The 16,100-nt window shown below is 43.3% G+C and overlaps 1 protein-coding gene across 1 annotated transcript in view; it reads left to right on the top strand.

Annotated features, from left to right (window-relative positions):
* Window positions 1-15,621, top strand: part of RBL2 (RB transcriptional corepressor like 2) — a 22,746-nt gene extending 7,125 nt beyond the window's left edge. The window contains exons 5-22 of the mRNA XM_065028664.1: window positions 915-1,043; window positions 1,948-2,108; window positions 2,230-2,294; window positions 3,009-3,195; window positions 4,918-5,084; window positions 5,752-5,861; window positions 6,755-6,858; window positions 7,221-7,358; window positions 7,853-8,017; window positions 8,504-8,615; window positions 8,945-9,217; window positions 9,617-9,879; window positions 10,427-10,603; window positions 10,767-10,838; window positions 11,225-11,339; window positions 12,263-12,465; window positions 12,877-13,041; window positions 13,822-15,621. Coding sequence (XP_064884736.1) covers window positions 915-1,043; window positions 1,948-2,108; window positions 2,230-2,294; window positions 3,009-3,195; window positions 4,918-5,084; window positions 5,752-5,861; window positions 6,755-6,858; window positions 7,221-7,358; window positions 7,853-8,017; window positions 8,504-8,615; window positions 8,945-9,217; window positions 9,617-9,879; window positions 10,427-10,603; window positions 10,767-10,838; window positions 11,225-11,339; window positions 12,263-12,465; window positions 12,877-13,041; window positions 13,822-13,992 — 2,777 coding nt within the window. The 3' untranslated portion in view covers window positions 13,993-15,621. The remainder of the gene's footprint in view (window positions 1-914; window positions 1,044-1,947; window positions 2,109-2,229; window positions 2,295-3,008; window positions 3,196-4,917; window positions 5,085-5,751; window positions 5,862-6,754; window positions 6,859-7,220; window positions 7,359-7,852; window positions 8,018-8,503; window positions 8,616-8,944; window positions 9,218-9,616; window positions 9,880-10,426; window positions 10,604-10,766; window positions 10,839-11,224; window positions 11,340-12,262; window positions 12,466-12,876; window positions 13,042-13,821) is intronic.
* The last annotated feature ends 479 nt before the right edge of the window (window positions 15,622-16,100 follow it).

Genomic DNA, 16,100 nt, shown 5'->3' on the forward strand with positions numbered 1-16,100 from the left:
TATCATCTTTGTGAAAGGTGATAAAAGAGGTTACAGGGATTCTTTTGTACAGGAAGGTGATAACTAAAAAAACACTTTAGAGGTGTATGAACTAAAGCTACATTGTAAACTAGATCAGAGAGACGCATTTTAACTTGATTTCTCTTGTGCTTTACAAAAGAGATAAATTTATTACTGTTTGTGATGATCATGCCTACAACAAGAGTTTTGTAAAGAGAACAGATTGGAAAAGAAAAAGGATCTCCGGACTCTGAGTTGCACATAGATCCGTCCTGGAGAGCAGGGGAGCTGGAGCAGAGAGCGGCACTTCTGTTTTCTGGGACATCTGAGCACTTGGGTCTGGCCGAGCAAAACTTAAAGTTCTTTGCAACACCTCACAGGGATGCAGAACGGGGAAGGGAGGGTCAGTCGGAACCCGCCCTTCCCTTCACACCTCTTCTTCTTCATGCCTTTAGAACAAAGTTGTGCCTCCGGCAGATGGAGTGAGGATGTGAGGGGCAGACAGGGGCCTGTGCTGCCAGAGTCGCGGTAACAAACTCTCCTTGAGGGCGTTCGCACTGTGCGCTTGGTGCTGCTCCAAGTGATCGATGTGCTGAGTAACCCGATCGCTGTGGATGAGGGAGTCTGCAGCACCCCTTTATCAGCCTTTTGTAGGGTTTCTTTTCAGAACAGCACAATGTATTTGAGTTCCTACACAGTTGCTGCTGTTCCTGAAAACATGTTTTACTGTTACATTCTCCACATTTTAGTGTGTGTGTTTTACTGCCTGTGTTTCTATCCAGGTATTTGTAGTTACCAGAGTCTGTGTTTCCAAGACTCCATTGTTTATTGTAATACAAATCTCAACAGTTTATTGGTTTAAATGGTTTTAAATCAATGCTAATTTCAATTAATCTCTTATGTCTTTCCAATAGGTAATTTTCCTATGATCAGCGATGACTTGGTCAATTCCTACCATCTCTTGTTATGTGCTTTGGATCTGGTGTATGGAAACGCTCTCCAGTGTCCAAACCGTAAAGAACTTCTGAATCCGAATTTTAAAGGTATGTTGGAAAAAAAACTATCTACTTTTATCCAAAACCTGCAAGGACTTCTAAGACTACTGAAATTAGGATGAATCTATGTGGAAGAGAATAAATTTAATAATATTGATTTCAAATATGTGGGAATCAATATTTTCTATGTCAGACTACGGAGTCAGTTTTCTATTAATGTAGTGTGTGATAACAGACTGCTGAATTTTGTCAGTAATATAGTAAGTCAAGAATGTAATTTACTATGGAAATACCATTGAAGGAATTTCCAAGTAAAAATTTGTTAAAGACATTTTAATGTGAGTGGAAGAGCACCTGATGGCACAGCCATCTCTGGACACATCAGACCGGAGGGTTCCCAAGAGGCACCAGTTTGGAAAGATCCGCTGCTCAGATCCGAGAGCGGCAACTGGGTGGTTTCTCTCTCCTTTCTGGATTGTTGCTGTTCTCTGTCTGAAGAGAATGGACACGTGTAATGGACTTGATAACCACAAATACAGATGACTGGGGAGAAGTTTCCCTTGCATTTCCGACACCATGCTTTCCAGGCTCACACTTCATTTTCAGTGCTGTGCAGTATTTGCATTTACTTCATAGTGGTTCAGATGGGAACTGGGACAATTGTCTCAAATTTACTTCAATAAATTTTATAGTTTGCGAGCATTTGATTGGTTTTCTATTAGACCTGTTTTTTAAATATCACTAAATATCTATTTTTTTAAATCTCTACTCAGAATTGAGTTTTGATAACATTGGCAGATTGAGTGGGTGTTGTATAATTAATAATTCTTTCAAGAGAACTAATTATTTCACCATTTTAACTTCACACCACCTAGACAACACAGAATAGAATTTAATAAGAACACAGGATACGGATTTGCAAAAGTAAATAATATTGTGTTCTTAATTGTAGGCTTACCTGAAGACTTCCATAGTAAGGATTACAAAGTATCATCTGATCCCCCCTGCATCATAGAAAAACTGTGTTCATTACATTATGGATTAGTTTTAGAAGCAAAAGGCATAAAGGAACATTTTTGGAAGCCATACATTCGGAAACTTTTCGACAAAAAGGTTGGTCAAGAAATATGTAATGTAGAAAAATTTCTCCTTACTTGTTATTTGCAAAGCTTTTGTAAGGCCTGAAATATCTATCCTGTGTTCTTAACTTTGTATTTAACTGTCTGTCTCACAGCTTTTGAAAGGAAAAGATGAAAATCTGACTGGCTTTCTAGATCCTGGGAACTTTGGAGACAGCTTGTGAGTCACAATGCTCGTGGTTTGCTTTGCACTAGCGGCCCTCTGAAGTGTGACACAATGGCACTTACCTTGTTATCTACATCTTACTGGGAATACGGGCTGGCTGGCTTATGTATTTATTAATATTCATATTTTACATTGCATTTCAATTCCTGCTCTTTGAGATGGTACAGTCTGAGGTATGTTTGAAAGAGGAATGATTCCCCAGGATGGGGTTCTTTGGTGCCTACTTCTGTTTTTTTGTATATTTCTTTTGTATATAACTCAAGTGTCAGCATGAAAAAGCTGTGGGAACACATTGAGTGGGAAGTGGGAGAGAAAAAACAGGCTTTATGGTATTTTTTTCTTTATAAACCTAGAGATGCTTATGAGTGGGACTTATTTTCCTTTAAATGATTTGAAAATGGTAAGCTTAGTTTGAGATTATGTGATGCTGTGTAAGTTTTGAAGAGTTTCCAGCCAAAAATGAGTCCTTAGTATTATGTTCTTCCTGCAGTTATACTAAATAGCAACCCATCAGATACAATGGAAAAATAATGTCCTCGGCACTGCCGTGTTTTAAGATATTGTAGATTTTAAAGCAGCTCCAGTGCTTCAGGCCGGCTTAAAATAAACTGTGGACTCCAAGAGGCCAGAACTGTGTTCATTTAGGAGGCAGGTGAACAAAGCACTGTCTAAATAAAGGGGGGTTTGTATTTGTCTTTTCTGCTGCAGCAAAGCCATCAACAAGGCCTACGAGGAGTACGTCTTGTCAGTAGGAAACCTCGACGAGAGAATATTTCTCGGGGAGGACGCAGATGAAGAAATCGGGACTCTCACGAGGTGCTTAAATACAACTTCAGGAATAGAAACAGCCGAACGCGTACAAGTGAAGCACAATCTGCAGCAGCACTTTGACAAGGTGTGTGTGACGTCGTCTGTGCTGCTGGTTTTATACAGAGCGTGAGCTGAGTTAGTCTGTGGCTGATGAAGAGAAGCGGCTACTAAAGTGTTACTGTCTGGATTTCTCAAGGTGATCTGGGAGTGTGCACAGCACAGCTGAGTTACAGCTTGTAACTGATGGAGAATTGATATTGTTTACTTTGTTGGGTTTTTTGTGGGGGTTTTTGTTGTTGTTGTTTTGGCTTTTTCCTCCAGTACTTCTCCAAATATTTGGGTTTTCGTTGATTAAATCCAGAATAGAGAGTATTTTGGTAGTTGCCTAAAGAGGTACCTTTGGGTAAAGGTTTCTGTGAAGGTTTCCAAGCACAGCAGAACGGGCAGTTCTGCAGCTGCTGGGGCCTCTGGACCCACCTGTGCGGCTTCCCCGCCCCTCACAGCTCTGCCCCACACGCCGAGTTTTGTGTTTAACATATTCAAAGCCGCTCAGCACTTTGCTCTGTGCGTTTTGTTGTTGTTTCCTTTTAACAGATGTGCTCCAGGTGTTAATATTACCTATGTTTAGAGTTTCAGTTAAATCACCAGGTAATGGTTTTCACCTTGCTTGCCTAAAAGCATGATACGTAGATATGTCTTTTTATATGACCAATAAAATAGCACAGAATATGGTCTTTGAGAGGATAAAGAACACTACGCGGTTCAGAATCATAAAGTGTCTAGAGGAGCTTTTCAAAAACAGGCATTGGCTTTGAATGCAGACATATATACCTGTGATTGTAGAGCAACAAAATGTTCCTGAAGATGGAAAAGCTGTCTTAAAGGAGAAAGGGCACAAGACAGGCAAAGAAAGGAGGATATAAGCTGCATTAGTACAATTAGATTACAGAGAGCAGAAGGGTGGAACAGTCTAGATCCCTGGAACAGCGATGTGATCTTTTTCCAGAGTGAGTTGGTTAATGGCTTTCAATATTCTTCAGAGGAAAGATCAAAATAACTTTATCTGCAAAATCAGTGCAAATTGTTAATTCTTTGCTTCTGATCTGCTTAGAGCATTAATCAGCCACCATGTTTTGCTGGCGTAGGCCTGGGTGTGTAAATTGCAGGTTTTCTTTTTGGGGTGAAGCAGCAGGGCTGGGGGAACCATCGCTCCTGTCCAGTACAGAGACAAACAAAACACGTGGGGAGCGTGTGTGGAAAATGGGAGGAGTGCTGGGAGCTGGGCCGGGCACTGAGGAGATGCGCTGGTTTTGTTGTAGCCTAGTTGAAGGAACATCTTTGATGTTAAATTATTTTGATGTGATGACTTAGCCTGATGCAAACAAATTAAAAATGGTGGCTGTTAGATTCAGGGGAACTTTTCGTGGTGTTAAACTTGGTGCCAGGAAAGCCTGGCTCAGTGCACGCTCTGGTGAGCTACAGCTGCCCTTGGCACGTGAGGGACGGCACTGCTGGGGGGGTTTGGGTTTGGTTGGTTTTTTTTAGACAGGCCTTGTCTGCCACACTTGTCTGCCAGTCTCTGCCTTTTGGTGCAAGGTCACATCCTCTCTGTATGCTTGTACAGCACAATTTCATACAAATATCCCAGTGGCACAGAGAAATCTTTCATTGCTGGCTCCTATCTGAGACACGAGCTCCTTTGGGCTGTTCGATTCTTAGCCGTTATTTCCAGGCAGGTAAGAATTCTGCTGGTTAAAATTTTCATAATAATGTATAGTCACATATGCTTATTTTTTTGTCTTTTCAGTCCAAATCACTTAGGATTACAACCCCACTTACTGGCCGCAAGTATATTAAAGAGAGCAACCCATATGTGACACCTGTTTCCATAGCAACGTACAGTCTGAGCCGCCTTCATACGATGCTGGCAGGACTGAAAAATGCCCCCAGTGAAAACCTGGAGCAAATACTCAGGTAAGTTTGGTATTCAGGTGAGCAAATAATTCTATTTTTAAAATAGTTTTAATCAAAAATGTTAATGCTAAACAGTGTCATTTCAAATGTGAGTAAAATGGAGTAAAATCAGACCCAGAGAGACATTTACATTTCAAAATACTCTGTTCTCTTTATTTAGACACCTTTGTCCTTAAGAGATTGATGGCTGTAAGAACATACAGCGTTTTAAACCAAACCGTTCTGAGATTCTCTAACAGCAAACTGCTGATATAACATTTTAAATCATTTCCTTCTTCCTACTTAGCAAATTTCACTACCCAGCAAGACACGTTATGCTGTAGGAAATTAAAAATAAAATCTATTCTCTATGTAAGATAACCTGTTGTCTCAGGTACAATATGTTTTTTAAACAACTTTTGAATCATGTGGAAAATGTTGTTTATCCCTGACCATGAAAAGATGTGCAAGTTTACTACAGTATATACAGGAATAATAATAATAATAACAATAATATGCTGTGGACATTTTACAGTCCATACACAGGCACATATGGGTGTGCTCGTATTGCTGTCCAAGAGAGTTATAATTTCATGCTTTAATCATAGGATAAAAATAGTTGTAGATTTTTAAATTTTTTGGTCTTAGTAGGAATAGACTGTTGAAAATCTGTAGTTTTTATTTTCAGGTCATGTTCCAGAGATCCTTCTCAGTCCATTGCAAACAGAGTGAAAGAAATGCATGAAATATACTGCCAGAGCACGCAGGCTGAAGGAGAATTCAGTCATTTTTCCAAAGGTGAGAAGCATTTTACTTCTACAGATAAGAATTAAAATACCTGTAAACACGTTTATCACTTTTAAGTAACTTACAGTTTTATTTACGGGTTATGCTTTAGGACAAGAGTCTTTTCCATTACTTTTGTCTTTTCCTGCTGTTCCTAAGGCAGAGCAAATTCTAACCATGCATACAATTTTATAACCATGCTTAGCTTAAATTACTGGAATGTGAGGATACTTTTGGTTCTACAGAAGGGCGAAGAAAAGCACCCTGAAGGGTACTGCATTTCTCTCAATTACAGCATTTGTCAGCCACGCAAAATCTGCCCAACTGTAGTCGTTAAAAGTCCTACAGCGGTTTTGGCTGACACAGAAAGAGGGGTTAGTACAGATATTATTAAAACCCTGCCAGTATAAACACAAAGTATTATTTGCAAAGCTGTCAAGATTTGTGAAGCACATGAAGACGGATTAAAAATTAGGAAGATGCTCTTGACCTTTTTGTTTGTTAATAGAGACTTAGCTGCTTTGTGGTTGTTCTAGTCAGCGCAGTCGCTTCAGTGTTCTCTGTTGCACAGTGCAAGTGGGATCCATATAGGAATACTTTCCAAACAATCTATTTTCTGAACTTGAAATGTGTTTATTAGATTATAGCAATTTAAAGTTTGTTCTTACATATGGTGTTTCCATCACTCCTGGGTTCAGTAAGAAGTTACTCTGCTCTGCATTCACCAGGCGGTGCAGCAGGAGAGGGATTCCTAAGTTAACTTTAACTGATTTACTTGTGCAAGTGCTGTAGGCACAGCAGCACACAAATCCACACAAGCTACTGAACTGTTGTACCTCTTAAGATCAAGAACAGAATTCTTTGATCGCGTTTGACAATATTGTTTCTGTTTCCAATTCCTGCAGACGTTGCCAGCAAACATTTCCGTCGTGCTGAGGTGCTGTACTACAAGGTCTTGGAGTTGGTCATTGAGCAAGAGAAGAAGAGACTGGGGGACGCTGATTTATCTGTAAGGAAAACTAATCCAATTTTACCTTGATTTTAAAGTTGGATCTACAAAAAAAAAAAAACAGTTATAGAGCAGACATGTATTTAAAATTAGGGGAAAAAAACATCTCTAAAAAGTAGCCTGTACACACACCTCAATGGGAGAAGAAAAAACAGTACAGGAACTCATCTGTGTTTGCAAACACAAAGATATATGAAACCTTTAATAATTAAAGATTTCTCATTTGGATTCTGTTCTGTCTCTTATAAGAAAAGATCTTTTTATAAGCCTGATGATCTTGCTGTTGAGGCAGAATTGAAAGCATTTTACTATTCTATAGTTACACTGTACATTAAGTATTAAAACGTGCGACTCTCTTGCAGGCAATTCTGGAGCAGGATGTGTTTCACAGGTCTCTGCTGGCGTGTTGCCTCGAGATCATTATCTTCACCTACAACCCGCCTGGAAACTTCCCCTTCATCACCGAGATATTCGACATTCCAGTTTATCATTTTTATAAGGTAAAGAGTTTAATAGCTAGAAATAGTGATCACAAGTACTCTGTTGACTTACACTAAGTCATCTCCTTACCTGCACGTTAACTTACACGTTAACCCCTCATTCTCAGCTTTGCCTCTTTTTTAATTGAAAAAATGTTACCTATCTGTCATCCCGGGATGTATTTAGGCATTTAAAAATCAAAATACTGAAAATACTGCTAGCAGTTAAACACAAGATCAGTGTCCCTGTATCTGTACAGGAACTCACGGGTTACCATTTTATCATGAGCTGTTCTTGCGGCTGTTTTGCAACAGTGCTTGACATGTTTGTGTGTTTGGAAAGACAAATGTTTGCCTTGTGATAAAACTGCAAGACAAGATACGATTGAGCCATAGTAACGCAGCCTTAATATTTCTAACAGTCTTTTCCTTGAAAATTAGAATTAGACTTCTCTGGAAGAAAAAAAATATATGAAACAAGTAGATTATATTGATTATAATTATCCACCTTACAGGTGATTGAGGTTTTTATTAGAGCAGAGGACGGCCTTTGTCGGGAAGTAGTGAAACACCTTAATCATATTGAAGAACAGATCTTGGAAAGTATGGCATGGAAACAGGAATCCATTCTGTGGGACAGGATCAGAGACAATGAAAACAAAGTTCCCAGCTGTGAAGAGGTGAGCACTTGACACGTTTTACCTAGTTTTCCTCATCGGACAGGATGGCAGGGAGCAGCTTTACCCGGCCAAAGCTCAGTTTGACACGAGGAGCTGATGAGTGCAGAGAACACAGAGGCGCAGCGTGTTCTGCTCTGTTCACGACAGCCCAACCGAGACTGAGGTGACTGTCACCCAGCACAAGGACCAACGTGACAAGCAGGGAAGGTTTGGACCAGTCACACTTGAAAATAGGACTAGACAAGAAAAAATGTGGCAAAAAGTACAGACTTTTAATTGTAGTCACAAAGGGATTATTACAGTTCATATTTTCTCAAGTGGTACAATTACTACAAAGTCTTAGTTAGGCTTATGGTAAGTTCTTCAGTGTTCTTTGTTTTTATTTCTTCCATACAGTTTTGCTGTTTGTAGTGCAGAAGCTTTTAAAAATTTGTTGTGTAGTCGGTCTGTGCTACAGACACTCTAACAAAAGTATAAACATTTCAGGTAATGCCACCTCAGTACTTTGAGAGGTCTGCTGGGAACAGTGTTGTGGGTTCACCGTTGACACCAAGAAGAATAAACGAGGTTCGTGCCGAAACTGGAGGGCTGGGCAAAGGTGAGACTTCTTTTCAGCATAACATGCTTCCACTTAGACCGTGGCTTTAATTTTGAACTCTCAGTGGGGCTCTTGTCAGTGCACGGCTCAAACTCTTTCTCTGGAAAAATACAACGTAACACATCAGCTTAGCAAATGATTGAGCACAGCATTATATGAGATTAAGTCATGTCTCAAAGAAATCTGTTAGCCACATAAGGAATTGTTAACACTTCCTGAAGAGCCGTGCATGACGTATTTTGGTTCTCATTAGATTCTTTCAACTATTTGTGTAGAAAGGGATCCTACAACAGGAGTTGTAGATCCGTGTGTGTTCTTTTAACCCGCAGGCCTCTCCTCCTCTCCCACCACCCTGTACGACAGATACAGCTCCCCCACAGCCAACCCCACAAGGAGGCGGCTGTTTGTGGACAATGACAACGCCTCCGAACCTGGAACTCCCGTACGTGTCCCCCAGCAGCCGGTGGTGAACACGGTGCCGGTGCAGAACGTGAATCCCGAGGCCATGTCAGTGACACCGGTGCCCGGCCAGACACTGGTGACAGTGGCAACTGCCACCGTGACAGCCAATAACGGGCAAACTGTTACCATACCCGTACAAGGTGAGAGACAAGCCACTGTGCAGTTGCTGAGGCTCGTTCTGTCAGAGCACTAGTATGCAGCAAGGGGGAAAGGGAGCAGCAGTCCAGTGGAGAGAAAAGTCTGTTTGCAGCTTCATAACTGGGAAGAATTGTATGAACAGATGAGCAGAATTTAGAGACAGGACACATACAGCACCAGGTTGTTGGGACTGCCAGCACCTGTGTTATAAAACTGAGTTATTTCAGTATCTTCTTGTCTCCTTATGATGAAAATGCAAAGTATTTTGACGAAACAATTCCATATATACTATACTAAATACATACTTACGAGTAACTGATAAATCCTCGCCCAACAAGCAACCACAAACACCGCCCCCAAGAACATGCTCTTATTTCAGACTTTCTTTTCTTACGTTACAGGTATAGCCAATGAAAACGGAGGGATCACTTTCTTCCCGGTGCAAGTGAACGTGGGCGCGCAGCCCCCGGCCGTCCCGGCGCCCATGCAGCCGCTGAGCACGCAGGCTCTGGCCGCGCCGCTGCCCGGGGCCGCGCTGCAGCTGCCGGGGCAGGTGACGGTGCAGCAGGTCCCCGCGGGGGAGCACAGGCAAACCCAGCAGCTCCCCAGCGCCGCGGCCCTCAGGCCTCGCAGGATGGGCTCGCTGTCGCTCTTCTTCAGAAAGGTACCGCTCAGTCTAACTTGTGCTTTGCTTACTTTGCACTTTGGTAAGTCTTCAGTGATTTTTAACATCTGTACTTATTACTAGTAATACTAAGAGAATACACAATTTCAAAGTTAATCTGTACTCTTTGTCTATTCACGGACATACCTGAAGAGTGGTGTTCTGATGCAGGCAACTGCTCACTCACAAAGCAGAACAACTTCTCACTATCACCACAACCAGCAGGAGTTGTGAAGTACTCCAGGTGTCCGTTTGCTCTAAGGTTATCTGAAAGAAAGAAATTCCCCCTGGACAGGCTGGTTTATTCAGCACAGTGCTTGCTGTAGGCTGTGCAGCGTCCTTCCTGCGCTCAGGGTAACTCAAATGTGTTCTTAGCAGCAACAGCAGTACGGGAAACACCGATGTCTTGTAAGCAAAAAAGTTAAATTTAATTATTCTTGGCTTATTGTTTGTGCAAGTTCTGTGGGGTGCACAAGTCTGAACCCCCTTTATCTGGGTAAGAAAAGCCGTGTTGCGGTGGCCCCCAGCACAGCCTCTGTTCCCACAGGTCTATCATTTGGCCAGTGTCCGTCTGCGAGACCTTTGCGCCAAACTCGATATATCCGATGAGCTGCGGAAAAGGATCTGGACGTGTTTTGAGCATTCCTTGGTGCACTGCCCCGAAATCATGATGGACAGACACCTGGATCAGCTGCTGATGTGTGCCATCTACGTGATGGCTAAGGTGAGGCCTGAATGAAGAAAAAACAAACAAACTTCTTTAAGACTTATTCCAAAGATTAAAATTCCTCAAATAACCCAAACCCAACAAAACACACACGACAACCCCCAAACTAATAAAAAACCCACAGGAAAACTATTAAACCTTTCTGTCCATCTCCTCTCAGGTTACTAAGGAAGACAGATCATTTCAGAACATCATGCGCTGCTACCGGACACAACCACAAGCCAAGAGTCATGTAAGTACAGCTGGTATTAATGCGGGATCTGGTTCATTAAATGCCGCAGTTCCATTTTAGGAAGGAATGGCTTTTTGAAGTAATGTTTAGTATTAAAGGAATGCCACCTGTGAGCCATTCTCCTCAAAAGACAACAGTCACAACCGCAATCCTGCGCTACTAAAAGCTTTTAATGCTAAACTGTACCTAAAATAGAAAATACCTTCATTTAAAAGCTAAGGAGGCAGCACCTATTGGTCAATACTCCTCGTGGGAGGCTGTATTTGCAGGAAGCAATTTGATACCCCAGTGGAGTTTCCAGAAGGCCGGTGTGTCACGCAGACGGTTGTTTCCCAGCTCCGTAACTGCGCGTCCCGCGCTGGTGATGCTCCTGGCTCTCCCCGCAGGTCTATCGGAGCGTCCTGATCCGAGGCCGGAGACGCCGCCGCTCTGGCAGCAGCGACAGCAGCAGCCAGCAGAACTCACCGACGGACCGGAGCAAGGAGAGGAACAAAGAGAAAAGTGAGTGAGCCCATATCGCAGGCACTTGGGGTAAACTCCATTTCCAAAACGGTGTGCGTAAAGTAAGAGCTGGATTTTGTGTCAAACCACCCCAAACGGCTCCTTCTTTGGTAAACATGGACACAACTGAGAATATATTGATAACACTTAAGAGTTGCTGTAACTCAAACTTAATATTACACCCACTTTGAGTCTTGAACCTCTCAGCAGCCTCCAGAGGTAAGAACAAACCGCCCACAGCATCTATTTTAGTGCATCTCTGGAGATTCTTTCCTTGATATTTGAACTAATACACTTTCTTTTAATTATTTTATAAAGGAAAGCAAATCAAATCTGTGATGCCATGTATTCCTAGCACCAGTTTTCAAGATATTTAATAGCTGGCAGCATGAACTGTAGGTATTAATGTTTTCTGTCACACTGAGGTGGCAGGAAGGGGATGAAAACAATTATATATATTTTGCAGCTTCCCACATTAAACCAGGAGAAGTATTACCACGCCAAATATTTCTACTACCAGCTGAAAAAGACTGCTGTTCCTTATTTGAAATTGTGCCAGCTGGCACCAGGAGCGAGCTACTGTTAAAAGTTTAGTGTGAATGCCTGAAAAATGGAGCTTTAGCTCTGCTTATATAGCGATGAGCCTATACAGAAAAGCCACTTGCAGTTTATCCACTAAGGAGTTAGAAAGCAAACGTGTTTCCATACACGCACTCAGCAGTTTGTGGGTGTTTGACAACACCATCCTGCTTTATTGTAACGCGAGACGCTGAGGGACGCAGTCGGCGCGGCTGGCTCGGGCTGCACGGCCGCGCTGCTGCAGCTGGAGCTCGGGCAGGTTTGCAGCGAACGTCAGGGCTGGAGCGGCAGGAGCGGGTGGAGCGGCCGCGCTGTGACGGTGCCGGTGCCGCTCTCCCCCGCAGGCAGCCGGGACGGCAGCCCCGTGATGCGCTCCAGCAGCACCCTGCCCGTGCCGCACCCCGGCTCCGCGCCCCCCACGCCCACCCGCCTCACCGGCCCCAACAGCGACACGGAGGAGGAGGAGCGGGGGGACCTCATCCAGTTCTACAACAACGTCTACATTGAGCAGATTAAAGAGTTTGCCCTCAAGTATACTTCAAATGCCGTAAGTTACATTTTCTGCCTTTCATTCGTAAATACATCTTGTTTTGCTCTACGCACAGTATTCTTGGCTAACCTCCCTCTTAGCAAATTCAAAGGATGATATATTTTTAATGACAATTTCACTTCAAGGACATACTCTGCTGCTGAAATACCACGTACAGTCGATGCTTATTTGCTGTTTCCTCCAGTACAAAATACACAGTGCTGAGCAATGTCATCCACCAGCCTCAGCCAGGGTTAGGGAAATAAATTAAAAAAATACTCATCTAGCCTAATAACACGACAAAACTCACATCTGTGCTAAATACATACAATATGACATTAGCAAGAAAAAACTAAGCTGTGTTTAAGGTGACCGACTCACCAAAGCCCCCTGTAGTAGTACTGAGCCCTTTCCGTGTCTCCCGCACAGACGGACTCTCCGCCGCTCTCGCCGTACCCGTTTGTCCGGCTCGGCTCCCCGCGCAGAGTGCAGCTGTCCCAGAACCACCCCGTCTACATCTCGCCGCACAAAAACGAGTCTGCTCTCTCTCCTCGAGAGAAGATATTCTATTATTTCAGCAGCAGCCCATCTAAGGTGAGACTAAAGGGTTTTCATTTGCTTTCCAAAGTCCTTAATTCTGCCTTTTCTTTTTGGTAGTGGAATTAGAGAAGATTGTGCAACACACCTTTCTGTTCATGTTGTTTACCATGTATTTTCTCAACTAACACTCTTCCAACTGTCAGTTCAGATATCTAAGAAGCTGTAAAACAATTAGGTGTCCAAGCTGCTTGTGTACTTTTAAAAGTTACTCTTTGCACTGGTACACATGAAAGACTGGGGGTTGCAGCAACAGGACCCTCTGCTTTCAGGTAACGGGTGGGTTACTCGGTACAGAGACTGTTGGGGGAGCAGAACACAAAGTACAATCACACGCCCTCATCCGCCCAGTTCAGGGAAAACCCAACAAACGGCTGTTAACGTGCACAGACTTACCAGGGGAACGTGCAACAGGCTGAATCCTGTGAGCTCTGGTCCCAGAGAGTGCAGGTGAAATCCTCCCAGAGAGGCATCCTCACTGCAGGAACTGCTGCGTCTCTGCCGTCAGGCAGTTGTAGCTGAGGATGGGCGGCCTTGCAGCTCCACGTGCCCTGAAACACGGAGTTAGCGTGAGTCTGAGTAACGCTAACACACAGGAAGGGGAAGAGCAGGACAGTGACTAAAACTGTGTCACCAGAAGCACTTTGTACAGTACAGATCTCCAGAGATAAAGCACACGTCATCCCACTGTCAAGCGGTTACCAAAAGTTCACTTTGTATTTTGGTAGCCACAATACTGGGAGATAATTCTATTTTTTTTTCCCCTCCTTTCTCCAGCGGCTAAAGGAAATAAACAGCATGGTCAGAACTGGAGAGACGCCAACAAAGAAGAGAGGCATTCTCTTAGAAGACGGCACCGAAGCGCCGGCGAAGCGAATCTGCCAGGAGAATCACACTGCCCTGTTACGCCGACTGCAAGACGTGGCGAACGACAGGGGCTCTCACTGAGACAGCATCGCCCTCTCAGCGCGTCACACGGACTCGCAGGCCCTGCCAAGGGCCCCTGTCCCCTCTGCGCCCGTGCCGTCCCCACCAGCCCACGCGGAGCCCCTGGCCTGTGGGGAAGGGCAGGAACAGAAGGACAATCCCGTGGGGACAGCGAGGAGACACATCCCACCCCGCGCTCAGCCGAGCCCGGGCAGGCCAGGCCGCTCCTGGTGCGTGTCCCACAGCAGCTGAGGAGCTTTTCGGTGCGGAGAGCACATCCTGAACACCGCTCGCTACCTTCCGTTTGCAACCGGTACTTACACCCGACTGCTCTCACCAGTCCCCTTACACTGCTTTTACCAGCGCTTTACCGTTTCCGTCTTTGGAGTAGAAAGTTGTACGTGCGTCAGACACGGGAGCATCGCACGGAGACAACTATATTACAAGAGAAACCTCCACAAAAATGGTGACTGACAAGCAATATTCCAGCAGAGTCTGGATCTGCTTGGGAAGGGAAGGTGGGAATCACCTTTTTAAGCCCCAAAGGACACTGCCTAGTGGATCCTGTCTATATTCAGGATCTTCCATGTGCCCCTGAACACCATCATGTTATTTTGCTTCAAAGTTTGGGCACCTTGCTGTGTAAAGGTAGAGAATTCTGGCTGTGCATTGTTTTTAGCTGTGCAATGTTTTAAAGTGAACTCACGTTCAAAAGGTGGCACTTTTGGTAGGGCTGTGAAGCATCATTTTTAAGGCAGATTAGTTTTGCTGTATATTTGCAATGGCACTTTCTAAATGTGAATATTTGTTTTCAGAGGCTGATTTCAGATATCTTTCTGTATTTGAAGCGATTTGACTTTTGTATTTATTTCCAAATTGACAGCCCATAGCTCCCCTCTTCAGCAAACGGCATTAAGAGTTCCTGTTAAACTGATGTACACGCAGCAATGAATGCGGGAAGCTGGGGACGTTTGCTTTTTAAAAGGAACTTTATACCCTTGTAACGTTTCTCCGGATTGCTCTTCCCAAGAGTCAGGAACGGCAACCACATGGACTCGGCTTTTCGGTTTGTTTTTAAAGGATGGGGTTTGGGTTGGTTTTTGGTTTTTAAATGCATTAAATCAGGCTGCCCGGGAGAAATTGCTCCCTGACTAACAGGATGAGAAAGTGGTGCATATATGAGACTTACTAGTTGTTTTCATTTTTAAAATACTTGCAAAATACCAGTCTTATTAAGAAAGCAATTAAACACACTAAGAGCTGCTGCAGTAGACCAGTTTGCTGCCTTTCAGTGGCAGAACTGGGGACACTGGCGGCGTTAGTGTGAAATGTAGCACACTCGGATTCTCCACGTTTTTCTAAGAAAGCAAAAGCTAAAAGCTCTGTGTTTGCAGTCATTCCTGCTCCTCTGAATAATCGGAACGTTTAGGACTTAATGCCACTCATTGTAAATTCAATTAAAGGTAGAGAAAAACATCTTTCATTCTTACCTGCGTAATGAGAAGGCTGATGTTGAGAAACTGTGTAGATGTTTCTGTAAAAATATTTATGAAACTGTCAGACAATTCCTGCTACTCTGTACCATTAACATTTACTTTGTATGAAAATATCGCAAGTGTATTTTTCAATAAAGAATTTATAAACTCACAATTTTATGTTCCTGTGTGGAAAAAGCACCACACGTGCAAAGCTACGACGAGTCTGCAGCGCTCACGCTGGGTTTGACGACGAAAATAAAAGGATCGCTTAGCTGCAGTCCACAGGCACGCGATGGAGCTGGGAGTGCAAGAACTGCAGTCGAGCACTGCAATTAATGGCTTAAAACTAATAAAAGAATCACACCTATCAGTCACACAACAAACACAGCACTAAGTTTCATCAGCTTCGGTTGTTTCTATCCCTTTCTGTTTAGTAACCCGCAGCTGCAAATGAAAACAGAAGTACAATTTGTAGTGTACGCTTTGAAACAAATGCTAAAAAAGCTACTACAGGCTTGTTCTAAAGGGGAAAAAATACAAATGTGTATTTAAACACTACTTTTTCCAAAAACATCCCAAGTTTTGGAACATTTGTTTCAAGACATAGAACAGTTTGGCTGGAAGGGACCTACAAGGCTCATCTTGTCCAAC

Source organism: Columba livia, chromosome 13 (assembly GCF_036013475.1).
Source record: "Columba livia isolate bColLiv1 breed racing homer chromosome 13, bColLiv1.pat.W.v2, whole genome shotgun sequence".
Taxonomy (NCBI): Eukaryota; Metazoa; Chordata; class Aves; order Columbiformes; family Columbidae; genus Columba; species Columba livia.